Raw genomic sequence first — 24,413 nt, 5'->3', positions numbered from 1 at the left:
ACAAAATTAATACCCACTCATTTTAGTTCAAACGTGAACCGCAAACTTGGAAAATTTCGAGCATTAGCAATCTCAATGAATTTTAAATATTAAGATTTCGAAAATGTACCCGTCTACAGATATCTGTAGGGTATAAATAATGAGCGAGGATGGTTGGGAGTGTATAGAAAACCTGGATCCCAAACACTGAGCATGATCTGAGGATCTGTCAGTGAGATGGAGTAGAGACTAAGGCGCAGGGCACTGTGTGAGTCGGTATAAAAGACTGGGAGACACAAAATTTCCCTGTATCCAACACCGCAATTTCAAGAACTGACTGTTCACTTGCTGCCTTATATGTCACATCTTGTGCCACTGTAACAAGCTAATCAATGTTATTCACTTCACTTGTCAGTGGTTTTAATGTTGTGGCTGACCAGTGTATAATTCTACTATAATAAAGTATGTGATGAGGTGACCATGGCTAAAAAGTATAATCCCAGATTAGGGAAACAACTTGTCTGAGAATTAACTAGCCCAGGCTGTCAAGCTTTGGGACTAGTTGAGGATTTGGGAGGTGGGAACATGCTTTATTTCAGTTCTTGTGAAGCCAGCGGAGATACTGAGAACTATGTTGGGTTTGCTTCTGTTTTTTGCTGCTGGAGTAAAAAAAAAATGTAAGAGTAGAGGTGTTCCAGTGGTAGACTATAGCTGGTCACTGCTGCTTTGTAAACGGGACTGGGTTGCCAGATTTTGGGTGTTTTAGTATTGTGGAGACACGTGCCTACAGCATCCCCACCTGGTTACAAATTACTCAGGCAAAGGCTTAAGTACAAGCCAGAGGTCAAATCACTATACATTGAGTGTTAACCATAACACTGTATAAAAAAGAGAAAAAGGGGACACATCCAACACTAAAATAAATTGTACAAATAACAAAAATAAAATGATGGTACCAGAGAGGAGGACCCACCCAGCAGGGAACTATCTGCAAATATTGTGAGGAAGAAAATGTCAGTCTCTGCTAAGGAGAACGACTAAAGAGAACGAGGACATGCCCCCACGCTAGAATCACATGTCTATAGTGGCCTGCTATAGCCCTGTCGCTGTAGGCAGTGTTGTTACCTTGCAGATGCAGACACCAATCTCATACTCATGGAGACCTGTGTCGGCTCTCTGTAGTGGACTCCATGCTACTGCACAAGTGTAAAATGGCAGAGATTTAGAGAGGAGCTGCAGCAGTATAGTCTGTCACTGCTGCTGGAGGGAATCTGGCCTCTTTCAAAGTCTTCAACTTAAAAACTTACAGTTTTGTGTTATGACTTCTGTCCTCAGAGCAATGACCACAAGCGACATTCTCTCCCCAGAAGAGACATGTCGTGCACTGTTCCCTTCTAACGATTGTATTCCCTGTGTCACTTTAAAGTGCCATAATGTCCTTAACTGTAGGGGATATTTTGAATTTGGAACCATTGGGCTCAAGATGGTTCATTAATATATAGCAAGATGTTTAATTAGTAAATTAAGTGTATTTTTGCTAAGTTCCCCCGTGTGTGTATGCAGACACATGAATACAATATGTCTGCTACAACAATTAGCCAACATGCTTTTCAGAGCTGCAGTTAATCTGGTAACTCATACCCTATTGTGTACATCTTGTCTCATAATGGAGAGACCACAAGCGTGGGGACCATTTCCATTTGAGAAGAACATTTTGAGCTGAATTTCAGCTAAACTGCAGCAAACAGAATTTCTCCAATTTTATATAACTCTAGCTTTTAACAAACAAACAGTTTTTAAGTTTAGCAATCAACGTTTTTTTATTGTCTCACCAGTGAATCAGATTTTGTAGAATACATGATACCTCAAAAAAGTGCTAGCACTGTTTTATGTAAGGTAACTGTTAAATAAACTACTACTGATTTAATACTTGCCCAAAGGGTTCCTTTGATTCCTCGTTAAAATGTTCTGCCTCTGCACAAAACATTAAAATAAAAATGATTGTAATTAATGAACAAATGTAGTTTATTTAATAGGAAAGGTTTCATTACTAGTTTTGAGGCATGAAACAAGGAAAAGCTTATATCTGAGTGATGCTTCATATTAAAGATATTGCTTAGTACAGCTAAGTGACAAGCTGCTTTATGTAAGTTACCATTTGGCAAACCCAACGGATGGAGACTATGTCATAATATGCAGCTAGCAAGTTTCAGTGCCAAGAGAGGTATCACCAACGGCTTTTATGTCTATGTCAGTTATGCTGTGTACTTCCAAACTAAAGAAAAGCAGGTAACATGGCAGTATGCTAATGTGACCAATACTGATCTTTAGCCATGCAACTGTTCCATGTTATATCTAATAAAATGAAGTTATATTTGTCAACATTTCTTTCCATAATATATAATTTTAAACATCATTTTTAATTACATATTGAAAATCCTATAAACATTTCTTTAAAATTAATCAACATTATACAACTATAAAATGGTTTTGCAAGCAAAACTTAACATGTCATGTAAAATAAGTGTTCATTATACTGTACATCCTTAATGCAGAGAAAAAATACTATTTTCTTGTAAATGTAGATACCAATTTGAATTGCATAAAATGTACATTCAAAGATTTTGATAAAAAAGGATTTATGTTATTCAATTGGTAAGATGAGCATATCAATTTAGCATCATTTGCAGATACCTGTATTCTATCCTTGGGGAGATATAATCACCAAAGTCATAACTACCTGTTTTAGATGAGGAAGAGTAAAATGTTTCAATGCTCTAAATTGTGACTACTTTGTGTGTTTTGAGAGAAGGCTGTGATGCTACTAGAATGGAGGATACAGTTGAATAGGAGAAATGAGTATGTAGGGTAATTAGCAACCTGTTTACCAGTTTAACTACTATAAATTATCAGGTGCAAATTGTCACATTGTTTGGCAATGGCATAATCTAATTGGAAAAATGGAAATGATTTGTAGAGTATGGCCAAAAAAAATCTGAATACGTTAAAAACTGTATGTCTTGAATATTTTTTTTGCAAAATCTTATTTTGAAAGGTCAAAATTAAAAAGTAGCATAACAAACTAAAAATATAAATTACCATGTTTTCAGATAACTCAATTGACATTGCTAATACAGAATAATGAATTGATCTCTGGGATGTAACGACAAACTTGAGTACTGTGTATGTCATAAATATACTGTATGATCCATGTCATAAATCATAAAGGGAATATAGAGTTTTACTATTATATAACACCTGGATGATTTATGAAATATCCTAACAAGAATAAAATCCTGAAAATATTAGTCTAGAGGATGTAATTCATTAAGAGTTCCTTTGAAAATCCTAGGGTTCCAGACCTGTGAAAAAACATGTTCCTGATCATGGAGATAATATGCAAATCTTTACATATAGTCTTATAATTAAGTTTTTTTTTAATTTTCTGGGGAGAACATTGAAGTATGGAAATGTCAGGGGAGTTCTGATCCTTTCTGTGCGGTTCCGCTACAATCTAGCTGCTGTGGATTCAGATGCCTGTCACTCTGCTTCAAAAGGTTACATCGGTTTCCGACGCAATTTGCTAAAGGGCAAGTTCCACACATATACTTTTTTGGGATAGGAGGGGAACCTCCTTCTTGACTCATTTGCAGACACTGGAGACATATATAGAATTAGTACACCAAATTCAATTCTCCCATTAACTGCATCTTACGTGTCGGTATTTCATGCGCAGAAGGTAATAAAAAAAAAATGTAAAGAATCTTCCTCATCCTCACAATTTTTGTTTTGTGATTGTTGCTGTTATGGCTGAATCTAATGTAGAAATAACTCTCTTTGGTTCTCATTTTGTTGATTAACACTCCATATAACACTACATTTTAAGACTCTTACTATATAATGCCTATATGTAATTATTATAAATCAAAAATAGATACTTATATTTGGCGAGCAGTGATGTCACTTGTGTCATGTCATCACTTTGAAAGAGGTCCATGACAGAATGCACAATTGTTAGTGATGGTAAAACACACCTAACATCCCCTCATTAAAGTCTCTTGTTTTGTTGTAAAGCATGAGAATTATAACGTTAATAATGTAAAATGATTTTTGGAATTGCTGTAAATAGGAATAACAATTGTGGAAATGTATAGTTTTTTTTTTTTTTTACAATGTATCTGTTTTTCCCCATCTAATGGATGCAAAATAAAAAGCTATATATTTTAATATGATAATACCACTAAGTCTCACCAAAAACAATATTAAATTTACTTGAGTAGAAGAAATTAAAAGTGAATTGCCAGTAAAACAAACAAAATCCTGAAAATGGTTCTCATGTAAACCACTTTAGATCTTGAAGGGGTAAACAATTACTGGTGTACAATACAAACAATTTTAATAGTTAGTGGTAACTATTGTTCACGGAATTCTCCTGGACAACACAAAACAGGAGGACACAAGCACAGAATATTAACAGCATATCCCTTCTCTATATATTTCCTAAGTACTATTTGGAGACATTTATCAGACTGCAATCAAATTGCAAATTTATGGAAAATCAAAGTGCAGCCCTGAATAATTCCTGAAAAAAATGTCCGTTTAACTCCTCTATTTCCAGTTTATTCTGAAGACAACACCCACAATGAGAAGATCAAAGACTTATCAAATGAGGAAGGACCGACTGCATGCAAGACTTTACAGCTGAAAGCCAATTCTTTAGACCGAATGCCTACCAGTTAGAGACATGTAAATTGTGGATACCAGTCCAGAAAGCAGCATTACAAATATGCTCCACTGAGACCACCACCCATCTTGGCCATGGTTATGGATACTGCTCTGATTATGTGTTTTACTCCTGCTAATACCTCTTATTAGTAACTTTGTAAGCCTCAGTATTGACCCGACTAATCTAACTTGCAACTGAAGTTGCCTTTAATTTGAATCTGCTTTAGCATCATAGGTGACTTCTTTTTCTGATCACTTTGGGGAAAAAGGGAAAAAAGGTTAAGAAGCATAAGATCTCACCTCTGTATCAGGGCATTTATGCCTATGCAGTAGTCCCTAAGATTTAAAACAAAAATAATTCTACATTTTCTCTTTATGCAAACAGTTCTACGAGAGGATACTCCCATTTCTTCTTGTTCTTTTTTTTCCCTCAGGAAAATAACTTCTGGTTTAGACACACTCTGCCTGGTTCAAGGGTCTTCAGCCTAAAAACTCAACCACTGCATCCATGCTGTCCTTCAGGTAAACAGCTGAAACACAGAAATTTTGTGCCCAAGCCAAAAGCTTCATTGATAAATTTTGTAGTTTCCAGCTACAGATACTGTTAGTGCTTTCCAGATTGCTAACAGTTCCTTGTGATTTGACAATGAAATTTTCATATTACCTGAAACAAGATATCCTTCATATGGGCACCTAAGCTACCGGCATACATGGTAATTATCAAAATATTCTATATTGTCCAAACAGTTTCCAAATACAGAAATCGTTTTGTTCTTCCACCCTACCAGGTCTGATCTTAGTCTTTCTGTGACATTCATGAATGGGTCCAGATATATTTCTATCCTTGCCTCACTCGTCTGAGCACTCGAGGAAGCATGGGAATCGGGGGAAACAGATATCCCAACCTGAAATCCCATGACATGGTCATCACGTCCACCGCTACCGCTAAGGGGTCTCTTGCCCTTGCGCAAAACCTGTGAATCTTTTTGTTGTGTCTGGAGACCATGAGATCTATATCCGGAAGACCCCACCTCTGAACTAGAGACTGAAATACTTCCGGATGGAGGGACCACTCCCCCGGCATCATCGCATTGCAACTGAGGTAATCGGCCTCCCAATTCTTTATTACTGGAATGAACACCGCCGAGATTGCTGGAACATACTGTTCTGCCCAAAGAAAAATCTGAGCTGCAACTTGCATGGCAGCTGCACTCCTGGTTCCTCCCTGTCTGTTGACATATGCCACAGCCGTGGCATTGTCGGACTGAACTCTGACTGGGTGGCCCAGAAGGAAAGTCTGGGCACCACGAAGAACTAAAAGAATTGCCTTCAACTCCAACGTGTTGATTGATAAGGCTGATTCCTGAACTGACCAAAGCCCCTGGAGCCGGAGGTGCAGGACTACCGCCCCCCAACCTCTCAGGCTGGCGTCTGTTGTGGCTATGATCCATGACCATGGAGCATAAGACCTGCCCACCAACATGTGATCCTGATTCAGCCCCCACTGAAGCCATTCTCTCGGACCCGGAGACAGCGAGATCCTCTGGAGATCCAAACGTAGGTGGGATCCTGACCATTTTGTCAACAGATCCCACTGGAAGCATCGAGAATGAGCCTGACCGAAGGGGATCGTCTCAAAGGAGGCCACCATCTTTCCAAGCAGCCGCATGCACAAATGAATTGAGGGACTGGGAGAGAGGACAAGACCTGAGATGTTATACACCGAATTGAACTGATCTTCTCCACAGGCAGGAACACCTTCTGCTGACTGGTGTCCATGATGAGCCCTAGAAAGACCATGCGCGTTGGCACGAAACCACCTGGGAATTCTTTAAGTTTATCAGCCACCCATGGCTCTCGAGCACCGCTATGGTGAGGGATAAGTGCTGACGTAAGCAAATCTCTGAGGAGGATTTGATGAGCAGATCGTCCAAATAAGGCACGACCTGAACTCCCTTTAAGTGAAGACACGCTGCCATCACCGACATGATCTTCGTGAAGACCCTTGGAGCTGTGGAGAGGCCAAAGGAAAGAGCCCAAAACTGATAGTGGGAGGCCCCCACTGTGAATCTTAGGAGAGAATGATGATCGCTCCAAATGGGAACGTGGAGGTATGCGTCCTTTATGGCTATGGAAGCCATAAACTAATCTTTCTCTAAGCCGTTTATTACCGACCTCAGGGACTCCATCCGAAATGTGTCCACTCGTAAATGGACATTGAGGTTCTTTAGGTTTAAAATGTGTCGAAAGGAACCGTCTGGTTACTTGACCAGAAAAAGATTTGAATAAAATCCCTTCCATTTCTGGTTGTCTGGGACCCTGCAAATGACTCTATGCGAAAGAAGAAAGGGCGACACAGACCTGTATTGCCTGTCTTCTTTGTGGATCTCGGGGTAGCGGGGTTACAAAGAAACGATGTGGTACCGGACCCAGCAGGTCTATCATGTACCCCCTTGATATGATGCCCCGAATACAAGGGTCTTGGGATGACGCTGTCCACTGTTCCTGAAGCAAAGACAGATGTCCCCCCACTGGCGTCCCCTTCAGGAGAATAGGGTGGCAATCAGGATGCAGGCTTCTCCTGAGTCTTGGAGGCTTGGCGCCTAGCTGCAAACGAGGCTCTACCGAGGATCTACCCCTGACAGAGGAGCCTCGAGCATTTGGTTGTCTACCTCTGAATGACTGTCCACTAGGCAAGGAGGTCCCCCGAAAGGGCTGATGAAAGGAGCTAAACCGTGAGGCCCGGCCCCTACTTGAGAGTTGCCTGGGAAATCATAGTATCTAATTCCGGGCCGAACAAATCTGCATCTGAAAATGGAATGGTTTCAATGGATTTTTTAGATTCTGAATCCCCCTCCCAGGATTTCAGCCATAACGTTCTTCTTGCTGAAATTGACGCAGCTTGAAAAGAGGAGGACACAGACGCTGTGCTCTGAGCCGCCTCATAAAGGTACCCCGATGCCTCTTTTAAATGTAAACCTAGGGGAAGCAATTCTGAGTCCTGTAAGGCCTCTGCCAGTTGTTCTGCCCATGCTTCCATGGCTTTAGCAACCCAAGCTGAAGCAAATGTGGGTCTAAAGGAAGAACCCGCTGCTACAAATATAGATTTTAGCTGAGATTCCACTCTGCGGTCAGTGGCATCTTGCAGAGTTGCTGATCCCGGGACTGGTAGGAGAGTGTGTCGGGCCAAACGGGCTACTGGAGTATCTACTTTAGGGATTCCCTCCCAGCGAGCCACGTCCTCCTCCTGCAATGGATACAGGGAAGAGAACCTCCTTGGAACAGAGAACTTTTTATCAGGCTGTTTCCAGGCTCCTTCTGCAATATCTCTGAGTTCTACAGAAGGGGAAAACCGGATAACCTTTCTTTTGGCCTCCTTAAAAAGACTTCTGTCTCAAGGACTAGGATCCTCCATTTCTTGGAGGTCCAACGCCTGTCTCACAGCTAAAACCAAATCATCAATAAATTGATATTTAGTGTTTTCTTCCTGCTCCAAAGGTTGAACCTGGTCAGGATCAAAATTTGTTTCCCCTTCCTCTTCTGAAAATCCCTCCGAATCTGAAAGGACCATAAGAGGATTAGTGGATCTAAGCCGCTTTCTTTTAGCCGGGGGCAAGTCTGGTAACTGGTTAAGTCTGTCCAAACCCTTTATAAATGCTGAGGACCATGCAGGTTCTGTGGGAAGAGGAAGGCCCTGCTATAGCCGTTCCAGTAGAAACTGTGGCAGCAGGGAGCCCCAAGGGTGTAACAGCATTGTTAGACACCGCAGAGGCTGCCACACTAGTCAGTAACTGAGTAGATTGAGAGATAATCTGTGCTAAAGAGGAAACCGACTGTGTCAGGGAAGCCACCCAGGCTGGTTCCTCCGTCAGTGGGGCTGGAATGAGCTGTGTTTGTGCAGAGGGGGCCCCTCCTTCGCAGTCAGAGCAGAGCGCCAACGGGTCCTTCTGCCCACATGGTAATTTAACCTTACATCTAGAGCATGTAAAATATTTAGCCACAGGGCCTTTTCCTTTATCTGACATTTTACAAGGAAAAGCACACCAAACACACTAGATAAAGAGATATTGAGAGACAGAGCAAGCAACAAGTAACCAACTAATCTGTAATAAAAGTTGTACTTGTACGTGTGTAACAGACAGTGTGATATTTGTGCAAGTAAGAGAACACAATATAACCCTTACTAGCCTTCCTCTTTAAACCACAAATTAGTTTGTAAATGGTTAAAGAAAAGTTTTGGTACTTAGCCAAAAGGGCCACACAGGGGAGAAGTCCAACAGCAGTGTCCTGGTGCCTGCTCCCTCCAAGATAAGTTCCTTCCCGGGTTTCTCTGGCGCCAGAAGACCGGACTGTACCACTTGTGCTGAAGAGCAGGGGAGCTCTCTGTACTGGTTCCCCCTCTTCCAGCATTTTGTCTTTTTTTTTAAAAGAAAGAACTTATCCTCTTGGCAGAGTTATGGAGACCCTTTAAAAAAGAGGTCTCCTGCAGCGTTAGATACTCCCTCCTTTTTTTCTGAGGGGGGGGATCTTGGTATGGCCCCCGATCTCTCCTCTCCTCCTTTTTTCTGATCCTCCGCGGACCGATGACGTCAGCATGGCTGCCGGCAAGGTATTCTGATAACCGCCGCTCTATGCCTGCAGTGGCAGCGCCGGTTATCGGGGGAGCCTCCGAGAGTGACAGCGGTCCGGGAGACCGCTAGTCACTCTGCAATGTGACCGCTAATGCTCTGCCATTGAGAGCAGTCTGCTCCCTCTGACAGAGCCCGGTCATTGCTGCATCGTTTCTGGGAGTGTGCTCTCTATAATAGAACACACTCCCAGCTCTGCTCTAAAACCTAACTATTGTATAAAAATAAAAGTTAAAATTAAATTTATTAAAAATAAATAACTAGCTGTAACTAAAAACCTGCCCAACTCCTTGGGCACCTAGAAAAAAACTGAAGCGGAAGAGGCAGGGGGATTGTAGAGGGATTGTCAGCAATGCTAAAGTTAACTAGCTAGGTGCCAACTCCTGTGCTCCCCCTCCACAACCCATGGTAAGCAGTGTCCCCCAGACTGGATGAAAGAGAAAATTTGATTACTAAGGAGAGGCTAAGCACTAGCTCCACAGATTCAGAGTGTGGATGAAGTACCAAATATCTTTGCAGGCTCTATTCTGACCTAAAGAAAGACATGCTATTCTAATTACTCCAACCTCAAAGTCTTGTGCTGCTACAGGGCTTGCAAACTATCCTCAAAGGGCAGTCAAGGGACAAACAGTCACCAGTATCTCTGCAAAGATTTCCAATTCCCCAAAATAAATATCCTGCCACTGTCATCCTCCCTTGAAACTCACCCAAGGCTTTCTGAACCAGCTTCAGTACATCCTGATAACCTTTTGACAAATATTGGATTTCTTCATGTCAGCAACTGTGGCTATCTGCTGATTTTGGCACTACGCTCTGGTTTTCTTCAGGAACCCCCGTAAGGAGGTTTGGGTTTAGCAGCAAGAGATGCGCAGGTCGTGGTTCTCCAATAGGGTAATCAGCAAAATAGATGAAGGAAAATCAGATGGTAAGGAATGCCGAGGTCTAACCATGCGGACAATGTAGTACACCAGGAGGATTCAAAATAGTCAGACAGGCGAAGGTCAATACCAGAACAATGTAGCAGAACCAAGGGAGAATCCAGAAGGAACGTCAGGAACAACCGAGCTCAAACCAAGAAGACAGACCGAGGATAACTCACAATAACAAGACCTGGCGCTAGGAGACCTAACACTCTGGCACCCTAATGGTGCCAGTGTCTCCTTTATATAAGTGAAGGAGATCGGAAATGCCAGCGGCTGTAGAACGGACACCTGTCCCTGTGCGGACGGGAGAGCACAGGGACGGCGTCTGAAACTTCAGCTATAATAGCTTCCTAATCTCTCCACACATATCCCACAATGAGATGGTGTGGTGAGGCAGGCACTTCTAAACTTGTCTCTGCCCTTCATAGATGAGGAAGATCTCCTCTTATTGTGGGTTGTGTTTTGGGAATGGTCTGGACCAAGAAATTAAACTTTACATTACCAATGCGATTTAGAGCAGTGACCACTTTGAAAAATAAAATATCCAAACAATGAGAACAACAAAAATGTGACAAGCTGGCATGCCCAATTGAGGTAGAAATCAATACACAGCAGTAAAACAAATGTTTAACATAAAGAAAAGTTATATCATTTAATATAAAAAAATATCAAGGGAGGAATACATAAATAAATATGATCATTTAAAAGAACACAAAGAAAAAAAAGTAAATTGCACATTTTTTCAGAATGCCAATCCACCGTTTTTTCTTTTTGATCTAGTCTGAATATCCAGGATCAGTTTATCCATAGCCAGCAGTAGTCTGCTTCACATAATTTCCAGGACAATCAAAGACATGTGGCCAGGAAACATTTGCATACAAACATTACAGAATCCCGTTCACACATTTTTATTAAGTAATTTTAAAGCTTGTATCGGAGCCTATAGTGCAAGTACACTAAAACGGAGATATATATATATATATATATATATATATATATATATATATATATATATATATATATATTAACTTAACGCAAGTCCCTCATTTTCATGACAGAGAAAATGTGCAGACCTTGGGAACATCCTAAAGCTACCAATATAAGGGTAGATACGCAAAGCACTCTCCATCCAAATCTAGCAACCCTGGAAGTCAACACATCGACCCTAGGAAACATGTGGAAAGGGGACCAGGAGGATAATTTATCAAACTGCGAATTTCCGTTGAGTTTGAAAAGTGGAGATGCCTTGTCACGAGCCGCGGCGGTACTCACAGCCGCCGCGGCTCGCTTCTCATGCGCCCCAGCGTCCCGGCCGTCACCTTGACGACCGGGACGTCATTTCCTCTTCCTGTCCGGCCGTTACCAGGGCAACGGCCAGACGCAAGTACACTAGCGCTGCGTCCCGGCGGTGCTGGTAGCCGGGCGCATGCGCATAGCAGGCAGCCTGTGGGCTGATTAGGCTTATTAACAGGCATTAGCCTGCAACTGTGTAGGTCAGGGGCAAGCCCTGATTGGCCCTGCTGGATACTAGTAAATTAGCCTGCAGGAGTGTGTTCAACTGCTGATTGGTCTGTGTCTGTACTTAAGGCAATGAGGTCTGCTGCCTCATTGCCGGTTATAGCTTCTGTGCTCCAGTCTGCTGACCTGCTTGTTCCAGTTCCTGTATCCTGTATCTACGTTTGACTTCCCGTGTATGACCCTTGGCTTCGTATTGGACTTCGCTTGTGTTTCCTGTGACCCTGATCCTTGGCTTGTTTACCCGTTCTGCTACTTTGCCTGTGATCTCTGACCTCAGCTTGTTCATCATTACTGTTACCTGCTGCCGGCCTTTGACCTCTGCGTGGACCTGACTCTTCTTGCCTGGGTTCTCCCCAGCCGGTACACACTTCACGACCCTCTGTCAGTCTGCGGCCCAGTCTGTCCCCACCATCAGGGGCTCCAGTGAACACCTGACTGGCAGAGTAGACTCCGGGTTGTGTTGTGCCGGCTGGAGGGGTTCCTAACATGCCTATAGCAACCAGATTCTAATTATTATTTATTTAGTACATTCTACAAAATGATAATTAGAATCTGATTGGTTGCTATAGGCAACATCTCCACTTTTCAAACAAACACCCAGGAAACTTGCAGTTTGATAAATTTACCCCAGATGTCGACCCGACAGAGCTGTTTCAGCCAAGGCTCCATGCTGTACTGTACAGAAAGCACTCACTGACCTGGTAGAATATGCCCTATCATTTACTGGAAAAGGCTGCCCTGCTCCAATGTAAACCTGGCGAAATACACCCAAGAGTTGTCTACTTGGACGTTGACGAACCATTCTAGTACACACCCTCAAAAACCAATGTTCCTCCTTCTTGCACACATACTATGAAAGCAAGTACTACAAATATCAACCAGCTAGTGAAGCTAACTCTCTTCAGGAGGCCTATCACAGTCTAAGGCTAGAATGACAATGTTCTAATTTAGATGAAACTGAGAAACCACTTTTGGTTCTGAAATAAGGCTTAGACAAAAAAAAAACAGAACCCTGTCATCATGGTGGAGGAAAAATGGAGACCTACAGTACAGAGCTTGGAGATATGATCTCTCAGAGCTGTAGATATAGCCAAAAGAAGTCTGTCTTCCGAGTAACATACTTTAACTTAAATCAAAAAGTTAATAAAAGAGGGCACTCTAAGGATGTCAGCACCAGGTTCAGATCCCATGAACCTACAGTATTGTTGAAAAATATGCATTATAACCACCTGAAAGAAAGCCTGTACTTCCAGTAAACATGCCAGTATCCTCCGTAAGAGACAGCCGAAATGTGAAGCTTCACAGGGAGCAAAGTTTCAAACACCATCCAGACCGTCCTGTAAAAATAGCAGTAGATAGGGCAATTGAAAGGGAACCATTTCCTTTCATACTACAAGATATAAGATCCCACTAACTAAGGCCACCCATGATCCTCCCCCTGTGATTATTAGCTGAACTGGTTTTATGGCCTTAAGCATGGTCTCAACCTTGTCAGACAAGCCCATAGCTGCAAGGATCATGTCTTCACCAGCCACATCATTACAACCAGCCATTCTAAATCTCGGTGATGAAATAGGGGCCCTAACTTACTTAACAGGTTTTGTCTCAGAGGCAAATGCCATGACAGACCTGCTGTAAAATTCAGAATGTCTGAGTACCACAATTTTCTTGCCCACTCCAGAACAACCAGGATAACCTGAAAGGCTTTCTTTTTACTAGATACAGAACCCAAAGAGTGGACAGTAAATCAGATGAATGCACAAAGAGCCAACATTGTGCCTACCAACAATGCCTTTGTAACCCATATTCTGGAATAGAGGTTGTCGGATACTGTCCCCACTGTTTTTCCATGGAGCAGGGACGGCCGCCTGGTAGTTCCTCGCACTGTCTAGCGCATACGCAGTAGCGCATCCTGTTGCTAGCAATAGGGCGCTTTCGTTGTTTTGGCGGTCAGCGTGTCTGACCGCCCACTCATTCCCCCAATCATATCTCGGCTTTATGTATTTAAAGCGAAAATACCAGTTAATGGTTCCTGTACATCAAAGAGTCCGACAGAGGTGCTCCACCTGGTGAAAAAGCTTGTGGGTGAAGGTGCCACTCCACGGTGTGGAGGGCCTGAACGCTGAGAAAACCTGTCTCATAGATTTCCACCACTGGACTGAGAAAATCACCGCCATAGCAGGAACATTCCATTCCATCCATTGCAAATATTTTGCGGATTTCTCATAGCTAGAGGACTCTTGGTGCCTCCTTGATGGTTGAGGTATGCCACTACCGTATGCACCTTCATTGTAAGAGAAGGTGTACTCCGACTAGAGAATTAAGAATCACTCCCAGATCCATCAAGTTTTTCAGGAGCTTTGACTCTTCCCGAAACAAAAGACACAGAACTAAACTAAATAGTGAAGATCCCTCAACCCTGAAGACTGGAGTTAATTTTCCCCATAATCCACTCCCAATGGTGAAGGGTTGAGGTGTTGACCCTACACAGCCAGTGGAATGACTGACATACCAATGGAACTCACTAGAGTGTAACCGTGCAAACTGCGCTGTCTTGAAGGTCTGAACCATCTTCACTAAGACCTCCCTGCAAAAATGAACAGAGGTCTGTCTGTATGCAATCAGAGACTTTTCTCTGGCAAGAATACCCTCTGCTGTCAGGTGTCAAACAGCAGCCCCAGGACAAATCATGCACTGGGAAGGTGTCGAGATGGATTCTTTGAAATGGTGGATCCAACCAAGATATTCCAATGTCTATACTATTTCTCACACCTGAGCCTAAGACAAAGTCGCAAACTCACAATATGGAAGTCACATTAGTGCAATGAAACACGTTGGCACAATAACCACACTATACTACCAGTCGGATATAAAAACCTTGATGAAAAACCTTCTCCCAATTCTGAACATAACTGAGCAATGGCACCACCTTTGCGGAGTGCGGTGGACATTCATTCACAAAACTCCCTTTGCTGGTGCAAGAGACTGAACAAGGAAGGAATCACTCCCCCCAAAAAGGGCTTGATGCTCAAATGAGGAGCAGATAAAGAAGAGGCAGTGTTTTTTCTTTTCAAGGAATTATTCTGCGCACATGATCAGCAGTGGAGATGCATGTGCTATCTTATATTATCAATATATGAAAATGAGAAAAACCCTCAAACTATGTGAAGGAATACAAGGGTGTAATCTATATGAGGAGAATATTTAAATATGAAAATGTGATACAATGACACTCTGATGCCAGGATTATATCTTAATGGGATCAAAATGTATAGCATACAAGGCCAGGAATTGATGAGCATTATGGATTCATGAGAGCTGCTTGACTTAACTGTGGAATAAGAATTTTGATGAGACTTGATTACAGTGTTGTGTATCAATAGGTTAAGTCAAAACTTTTATACATTGTATGTTTTATTACTAATCAGTTTTGTAGTTTGTTACTGTTTTGACTAAGTTGTTGCTGTTAGTCAGTACAGTCATTATTTCTGGTAAAATTGTCACAATTTTGATGATACAAAGAATAAATGTCGTACATGCAGGCATATACTCAGCATCTGAATAACTCAGACTAAATGAGATGGCAATGAAATTAGCAGATATCATTGCAATGCTGTCTACCTTACACACATAGCAGTCATCATATTCCAATACCCGAGACACTTAGAGCTCTGGTATTAAAACCATTTATAAGGTCGGGAACCCTGCCTTGATCTACATAATGTCCGAAAAGGGAATAATCGTCACTTCGCTGGACATCAAGACAGTAGTCATAATGGCCATGATCGTCATGTCGTGAACAGCATCCACGCAAGAGCCATCCCTAAAAGCAGATCATGAAATTGAAAAAATGGGTCCAAAAGGCCAATCTGAGAAGACACTGGTGTTCTTCAGAGAATGGAACATGCAAGAGAGCATCCTTGATATTAGTGGACACCCTGAAATCGTTAAGTTGCAAGCTGTAAATAACAGACCTAAGAATCTCCATCTTGAGCCTGTCCACCCAAGCTGGGCCTTAATGGATAAATGCCTTACACTTCTCCAGGACTGAAAATGCTTCTCACCCAGGAGACATACTTTTAATGGAGCAACCAGTCCCAGAATATAGGCAGACGGGCTCCCAACACATGAAAATCTGGGTGGGTACATTTGACCATCTGCCACAATTTGTCTGAAGGTCTCGCAGTTGAATTTTTGGCTAACCAAACCTGCTCTTCCCCTCTTTTGGCAACCAAAAGCAGAGTTCTCTATGAGTTTACTGCTGGCCTTCTCCATAAGCCAAAGGGAACAAAAACTGGAGCTTATTGATGTGGGAACAATAATGGGCAGAAAAGATTCTTATTCCCAGGCGCTGGCTAATAATCTTAACGAGCCCTGAGCCGTTTAAGAATGGCAGAGACTCCAGAGTCCTCCTAGATATCCGATTTTCAGGCCTCAAGCTACAGCGCTTGGTGCATCAATAAAATACTCGCTCCTATGAGACCATTCCCCCCTTCTTGACCTAGGTCAGCAAGTCAGACCTGGGTCTCTCAGACAGCAAGTCCTCAGTGAGCTATTTCAACACCCTCTCTATCGCCTTATAAACCCAAGCCAAGGCTAAAATCAGTATCAGTTGCTCCTGCCACCATGAAAATGCCAATAAATATAGCCTGCTTCATAAAGAAAGTCCTAGAAGGGAACGAAAGGGAATCAGTTGTTTTGCCTTCAACTTAAACAGCGATTTATCAGAAATCTCACAGAATTGTGTGTCCGGAATGTTTAATACCTGGCACACAGCCTGTACAAAATTGTCATCGTCCATGAGCTCATTCCTTGAGGACTCTACTACAGCAACCATGAGGTCTGAACCTCGCACATCTGACAGGAAACTGTAACAGGATGAGAGAACCTATCTATGGACTGGGCCAGATCAGTGACAAGACTTGACCGCATGTGTGGCAGCTGATGCACACAGTGCTGAGCATAAGGCGTCCCTTTCTCACTGTTCCAAGGCAACTTGGAGTGACATCTGGGGAAGATAATTAATTTAACGTACATCACCCTCTTCCCCCAGCCTTAGTCTGAAAACAGTGCATTATCTGACAAAAAACAAAAAAGTAATAGATGCAGGACAGCTACAGAACATAAGAAAAGTGAACCTGCAAGACATATCACTGACCCAAGCAAGTCTGAGGGCACTAGACCACTCAGAATACCACCCCCAATCTATTACGTCTCTGCCAGAAGTGTACAGAAGAGCAGAGCTGGCAATTGCCAAACAGCTGTTACTTCTGGCTGGCTTCTAACATGAAAATAAAGCCTGCAAAGTAGGAGTTGCTGGCTGTGAAGGGTTAATCACCTCACCCAAAGACTAGCACACACCTAGTCACAATCCATCAGGACAACGCCGTAAGAGAGTGTGCCTAGAGGGAGGGTTACTGTTCCCCACACCACCACCACCTGACTTGGCTCCTCCAGTCCTGGGGGCTTTGCCATCCCCGAGCCCTCAGTTTAATTATAAAGCCCCAAAGAAGATAGGCCAATCAACCAAGAATACACAGAAGAAGAGCAGAAGGGAGGGAACGCAGTGTCCCCCAGAAGGAATTAGAGAAACAGATTTATCCTAAGTATATAAATCCGTTTTTTCTCTTTCATCCATCTGGGGGACACTGCTACCATGGGGACTTTCTAAAGCAGCCCCCTTGAAGGGAGGGACCACTCTGATAACCCGACACGTAGAGCACTACGTCCAAAACTGGCTTCTGCCGATGCACAGACATTGAATTGGCAAAATTTTGTAAACGTATGGACCGAGGACCAGGTGGCTGCTCTGCATAACTGATCCTCTGAGGCCCCATTTCATGCAGCCCAAGACGCCCCCACAGGGGTGAATGGGCGACAATACAATATGGCACAGGACGGTTAGCACTGATATAAGCCTGCTTAATAGCCAAAGTAAGCCACTTGGCAATAGATTGCTTAGAGGCTCGCCATCCAGATCTTGAGAAATCAACAAAACAAATAGGAATCTGTGCGGAGAATCTTTGAAGTCCTCTTCACATAGATTCGGAGAGCTCTGACAACATTCAGAAATTTCATAGTTCCTGTTCCAGGCCCTTGAGGGTCTTCTGTGAACACCGGAACTACTATTTCCTGGTTTACATGAAAACCAGAAACTACCTTTGGTAGAAACGATGGAACCGTACTAAGAACCGCTCTGTCATGATGAAACACCAGATAATGTTCTCGACAAGACAGTGCCCCCACTTCGGAAACCCTCCGGGCTGAGGCAATAGCAAGAAAGAAAAACCACCTTCCATGGTAAGAACCGTAAGTCTGCAGACTGTAACGGTTGAAATGGAGGCTCCTGAAGCATATTAAGGACCAAATTAAGATCCCCAGAAAACATGGGCGGAACATATGGAGGTTTGATATGTAAGACTCCCTGCAGGAAAGTCCTCACATCCGGTATTTCTGCCAGACGTCTGTGAAAAAACACAGAAAGACCCGAACTTGTACTTTTAAACATCCTAGGCGAAGACCTAACTCCAGCCCATCCTGGAGAAATGCAAGAACCCTAGCAAGATGGAACGAATCTCAATTGCAGTCCTTGTACTTACACCATTTAATGTATGTAAGCCAGATACGGTGATATATATTCGAGCCGAAACTGGCTTTTTTTTTTTCTTTAATAACTGTACCTACTACCCGTGAGGAGAACCTTCTGGATTTCCAAAGACTGGTTTCAAAAACCATGGCGTTAAATTCAGCCCGGGTCAAATCCTGATGCAGGAATGGCCCTTGAACAAGCAGATCCTTGCGAATGGGTAACCGAAAACCTGGATCTTCCGCCATTAGAAGAATCCCTGGATACCAGACCCTCCGTGGCCAAGCTGGGGCCAAAAGAATGACTGGGCGGCCTCCCTGCTTGACTTTCCGAAGGACCCGGGAAATCATGGAAATGGGAAAAATCAGCTCTTTTATAAGGGTGTATATGAGACCCCAAACACTTTGTAGTGCAAATTCAGAAAAATACAGTGCTATATTAGGATTTCAGCACTCAGAAAACACAGCTTTTTTAGAAGGGGGTATATGAGACCCCAAACACTTTGTAGTGCCAATTCAGAAAAATACAGTGCTATATTAGGATTTCAGCACTCAGAAACTACAGATTTTTTAGAAAGGGGTATATGAGACCCCAAACACTTTGTAGTGCAAATTCAGAAAAATACCCAGCTACCAGTCGTTTGGAAATACTTTGGAGAACTAAGGACTCTTTCTATCTTACAGAGGAAAAGGAACCATAAGCCAGCAGGAACTGTGTTTCACTACATCAGTTTCCGGACAGTACGTTTAGTAGGTGCACCTACGCGATCTGGGTAGAGACTTGTCTTGATTTGCGACACGGTAAGAAGAAGTGAGCATACATTTTCCAATCAACGGATTATCCCGTGTGAACTCTCCACACCGTGCATATCATCTTTATTCCCACGATGAATTAGTTCGAACGTTGGTGTGGGCAAGATCTATTCCCCAGAGGGATATATTCTCCCCGAGTATAACGCAGTCCGGACGGCGGTATATTTACCATTACACACAGACACTTACTTCTGAGTATTTGGTGTTTGGACTAAGCTGATTTATCATTTGGATATTTTCCCATTGGGCATAATTTTTTTTTTAGCCCCATGTAGGGATATACATTAGTGGATATGATTTAGATTCAGCATGATGTGAATATATCTATCTCCATATTCCTCTGTCTAAGCTCTTAAGGAGCCGATTTTCATCTATATATGTGCTAGTTCTCTATATTCCCCTGGGATATTTTCACTTCATTTTTTTTCAATTTATTTTATTTTTGGTGTATTGAATGCATTGTAATAAATGGATTTATATTCAATGTAAAATCAACCAATCTCATGTTTTATTTCTGGCTGATTTACCACTTCCTCCCCAGCGCCATTTTTCTATCTTTTACTCAGAAAAATACCCACCCTCCTATTTCTACTCTATCACTTTGCCTGCTCTATACTGTGATGTAATCCTTCTCTGTCCCTCTCTCAAATGGCGCTATATCGACGCGGAGGCGGGTATTTGATTCCAAAACTCGCGAGATCCGACGACGTCACAATGACATTTTGCCTCGTTTTGGAATCTGAATAGGCGCGAGAGTACCGAGCCGACTCGGAAGTTCGGGTGGGTTCGGTTTCAAGGGAACCGAGCCTGCCCATCTCTAAGCGGAAGCAACTCAGAATCCTGTAAAGCTGTAGCTAACTGATCAGGCCACGCTTCCATCGCCCTGGCCACCCATGTAGATGAAAATGAAGGTCTGACATTAGTACCCGCTGCCGTGAAGACGGTCTTTAGAAACGCCTCTAACTTATGGTCAGTCGGGTCCTGTAACAACGCTGTTCCTGGGACAGGAAGCGCAGTTTGGCAAGCTAACAAGAGTCTCTACTCTTGGGACTTGTTCCCAACGAGTTATATCCTCCTCCTGCAAAGGGTATAATGACAAGTACCTCCTCGGAACAGCAAACTTTTTGTCTGGTTGTTTGGATGTTTATGCGATCTCTTTTAACTCAGCAGAAGGTGGGAACTGGACCGCCTGTCTTGTGGCTTTCTTAAACAGACTCCGAACTGTAGATCTAGTCTCGTCCAGGTCCAATCTGAGTCCTTCCAAACTTCACCTTCCTCTTCTGACGATCTCTCCGAATCAGAGAGGGCCAGAAGAGGGTTAGCTCATCTATGTCTTTTGCTTACGGATATTTTATAAACATCGGTTTAACCAATCTAGACCCCGGGCCAGCGAAGTGGACCACGCCGCCCCCCTCCCCATGAGGGGGCCTTAAATGACAATATAGGGGGGTGACCTACCAGTCCATGAGTAACTGATTTGGCATTGCCCGAGGCTACCCCAGAATTGAGAGGCTACTATTCCAGAGGTTGAGGGGATAACCGCTACCAGCGCTGGAATTTCTGAGGGCCCAGAAAGCAGATGTACCCGCGTCAGGGCAGCCGCCCACGCTAGAGTTTTTGTCATAAATATGGCCGTTTTCTGTGACTGCGCCGCCCTGGCAGCTCTACTGCAGTCAGTACAGAGCATCCCAAGGTCCTGGCGTTCCATAGGTAATTTAAGAGTTACACTTGGAACAAGTATAGTATTTGTTTTTGTGTACTTTCCCTTGTCAGACATTTTAAAAGAACAGTACAACAATAGCAAACAGAAACACACACAAGAATAATCAAAGGATACTAACTAATCTATGACTGAGTCAAAAGATAGTATCCCTGAGGAGTGTAATATGTGAGAGCAGGGTATCTAACCATATACAACGTCCCCACCATATATACACATAAATGCACCAATATTCTAATACAGCCTACCTAAAGAGTATATAGGAAGTATATAGAAGTAAATATGGTACTGCGCTTCCTTTTGCAGACTAAGTAACCAGAGGGCGAAGCCTGTCAGCTCCGATGCTGCATGAAGAGCCAATGACCGGATGTCTTTCTTCCCAGGCTGTTTTGGTGCCATTTAGACTCCTTCATCATAAATCTGCAATGGGGGAGTTCTATATTCATAACTCCCCCTTCATCCAGGCTTCTCCTTTCGCGCTGCCTTTTTCTTGCCTATTTTGCTGCCAGGCGATCTCTGCTTCTGAACTTAAGCAGAGTCGCCTTTACTGTCCTCCAGAGCCTCCTGCACTCTCCTGGGAGCAGCCCCAAGTTTCCCCCCTCCTTTCACTGAGGGGGGAACTTGGTCTCTTACATTGGCAGCCGTTAGTGCTGCGCAGCATACCGGCACTCCATGCCCTGCTGGCAGCGCCAGTATTCTGCATTTTCAGCGTGACAGCGGTTTTGCTAAGCTGCCTGTCACACTGCAAGAGAAGCAGAGTAAAAAAGTGAAAAAAATTCTTCCTGTCAGCGACAGCCGTCCAGCTCTCCGCTGACAAGCGCTTCTCCCTAAACGACTGTGCTCTGTTATAGAACTGAGCACACTCATCCCTAGTAAAATAAATAAAATAAACCTACACACAGTGAAAATAAATCACTGCCTGAGAAAAAACAAACCAAACTCCTTTGGGCACCTAAAAAACTGAGGACTCAGGGGCTTGGCAGGGGGAGGGGTCTGTCAGCAGCTAAAAGTTAACTAGTTATGTGCCAACTCTTGCTCCCCCTCACTCAACCCCTATGGTAGCAGTGTCCCCAAGATGGATGAAAGAGAAATTTAGCCACCTTAAACCATTATTTAAAGCTCCCACAAAATGGCATCTGAATGAGGCTTTTATCATGGCCAATTCTGTGTATTCCCTAACTTCACACAACTGTTTGGGGGGAATTCAATTGGCCGCGTTACTGTGGTCGGCGCACCATTACTGTTAATTTTATTTCAGATTTCCGTTTGCGGCTCAGGGAGCCAGGAACAAAAGTACAGTGTTGAAATGATCATACTAATGGTAATAATGCGCACTATTAAGGATAATAGTGCATAAGCCATGTTACTTTCGGCAGTAACATGACCAACTGAATTCCCCCTATAATTCTAAAACCCAGTACCTTTCAAGCTCAAAATTCCTATTTGACTAAAACTAGGCTGAGAATGCTAGCTTACTTCTATCTAAGGCCCCACAGTAGTTAGCATTGTTGCTCACTGCACTGCAGCCTTCACAGGTTCGATTCTAACCAGCACATTGTCTGTGTGGAGTTTATATATTCTTGCTGTGTTTGTGTGGGTTTTCTCTGGGTGCTTCACTATCCTCCCACAGTTTGAAAAATTACAATAATTGGCTTCTGACAAATATATTTGGTAAGGAATCTAGACTGTAAGTTTCAATGGGGAAGGGGTTGATGTGAATGATTGCATATTCTCTGTATATTATATGTATTATTTGGGTGCTTTACCGACGATCTGAAAAATCGACGTTTCATACATTTGACGACTTGTATTCTTAGAATGGGAAAAGATCGGGACGGCGATTTGTAGCACGTCAATTTTGGTTATGTAAGTTTACCGCCGGTTTACTATCAACTCGCACTTTCATACATCAGCGGTTCAAACACGCCCAAGAAAGCCGCTGAAAAAGGCAAACTGCAGCTCGATACATTTTGACCATGGTCTTTATTTATTTGCCGGTTCTGTATTACAGGGAAGAAAAAAAATCTGAATGTAGCAGGTTCCTGGGCTTTAGCTAAGAGGAGATGTCAACTCAGCATAAATGTTTCCTAAGCGATAAATGAAGGTAAAAATATAACTTAAGAAAAACATTAAAATAAGTCTTCAGTGTTAGCCTTCTCAGAACTTTTTACCAACAGAGATTACTAAATGTATCTTTTAAAAAAGCGTGACCGAAACCTTGAATAGTGTTAAAATACTAACTAAATGGGCTATTATTATTATTATTATCGTTTATTTATGAGGTGCCACAAAGGGTCCACAGTGCCGTATATAGAGCAAGGGACAACAGTACAGGTTAATAGTACAGGGTAACAATGCAAGGCATACAGCAAGAACAAAGACAGGGTGCAATAAGTACAGAAAGTAAGTAGAATTAAGAAGTACAAATATTCTGCTTCTGCGCAGAAGTAGAAAAATTTCCAACTAAGCAGAGAGCAGGTGCACAGGCAAAGAGGTGAAAGTGACTATCAGCGCACAGAGAGTGGTGATTGAGGGCAGAGAGTAGGAGGCTGAACCTGCAACCACAAGTGTGGGTGCTAGTAGGAGGGTCAGAACAAAGATGAAGATGCGGAGGCAAGGAAGAAGTGGAAAGACAGCGACAGGAGTCAAGTGGCGAAGAGGAAAAAAAGAGAAGGGGAGCCGGGGGGCACACGAGAACACCGAGGGGAGAGATGGGCAAGAGTAGGAAGGGGCAGAGAAAGAGTAAGGCGGAGGTAAAGTATGGTAAGTGGAGAAGGAAGGTAAAGAGTGGAAAAAGGAGCGCAGGGTTAGATGAAGGAAGGATAAGCTAGTCTGAACAGATGGGTTTTGAGCGAGTGTTTGCAATTAGGCAGGCTGGTGGAAAGCCTGATAGAACGGGGGAGTTTGTTCCAGTGAAGTAGGGCGGCACGAGAGAAAATTTGAATGCAGGAATAAGAGGTGGTGATCAGATGGGAGGTGAGGCGGCGGTGGTTAGAAGACCATAGAGGGAAAGAAGGAGTATGAGTGGAAATGAGGTTGGAGAGATAAAGAGTAGTAGAGTTAGAGAGAGCTTTGAAGATGAGGTTGAGGAGTTTGTAGAGGATTATGAAGCGGAGGGGGAGCCAGTGAAGAGCATGACAGAGAGTAGAGGCAGATGAGGACCGGTGGTTGAGGAAAAAAAGTCAGGCTTCGGCGTTCAGCACAGACTGAAGTGGAGCGAGTGTTGGGGAGGCCAATAAGGAGAAGGTTGCAGTAAGCTATTACAATTGTTTTGTATTAGACTATGTAACACTGCTAAATGTAAATTGTGAAATACATACATAAAAAAATAGTTTTTGTATTACTTTTTTTTTTAATGTGCATACCATAATAAATAAATGCATAACATATAAAAAAAATATTAAAATTTCTGCAATGAAAACAAAATGTTAAATTCACCTGGGGCAGAGTTGGAAGAAGAGCAGCTGGAAACAGATAATGGAGAAATTGGAGCAACTTGATCAGATGTTTCCATTCTAGCTT

At 43.0% G+C, this 24,413-nt stretch overlaps 1 protein-coding gene across 3 annotated transcripts in view; it reads right to left on the bottom strand.

Moving 5' to 3' along the window:
* The window catches only part of LOC142158610 (uncharacterized), a 133,191-nt gene that overhangs the window by 31,852 nt on the left and 76,926 nt on the right, over positions 1 to 24,413 (bottom strand). For all 3 annotated transcript variants that reach the window (XM_075212726.1, XM_075212729.1, XM_075212727.1), the window contains 2 exons: positions 24,330 to 24,413; positions 1,914 to 1,953 (listed from right to left, as the gene is read on the bottom strand). The exon at positions 24,330 to 24,413 is cut by the window's right edge and continues 39 nt beyond it. In XM_075212726.1, coding sequence (XP_075068827.1) covers positions 1,914 to 1,953; positions 24,330 to 24,413 — 124 coding nt within the window. The remainder of the gene's footprint in view (positions 1 to 1,913; positions 1,954 to 24,329) is intronic.

This window comes from Mixophyes fleayi, chromosome 5 (assembly GCF_038048845.1).
Source record: "Mixophyes fleayi isolate aMixFle1 chromosome 5, aMixFle1.hap1, whole genome shotgun sequence".
Classification (NCBI taxonomy): Eukaryota; Metazoa; Chordata; class Amphibia; order Anura; family Limnodynastidae; genus Mixophyes; species Mixophyes fleayi.
Note: the sequence above shows the minus strand (reverse complement) of the source record. Positions and strands in the feature narration are given on the sequence as shown.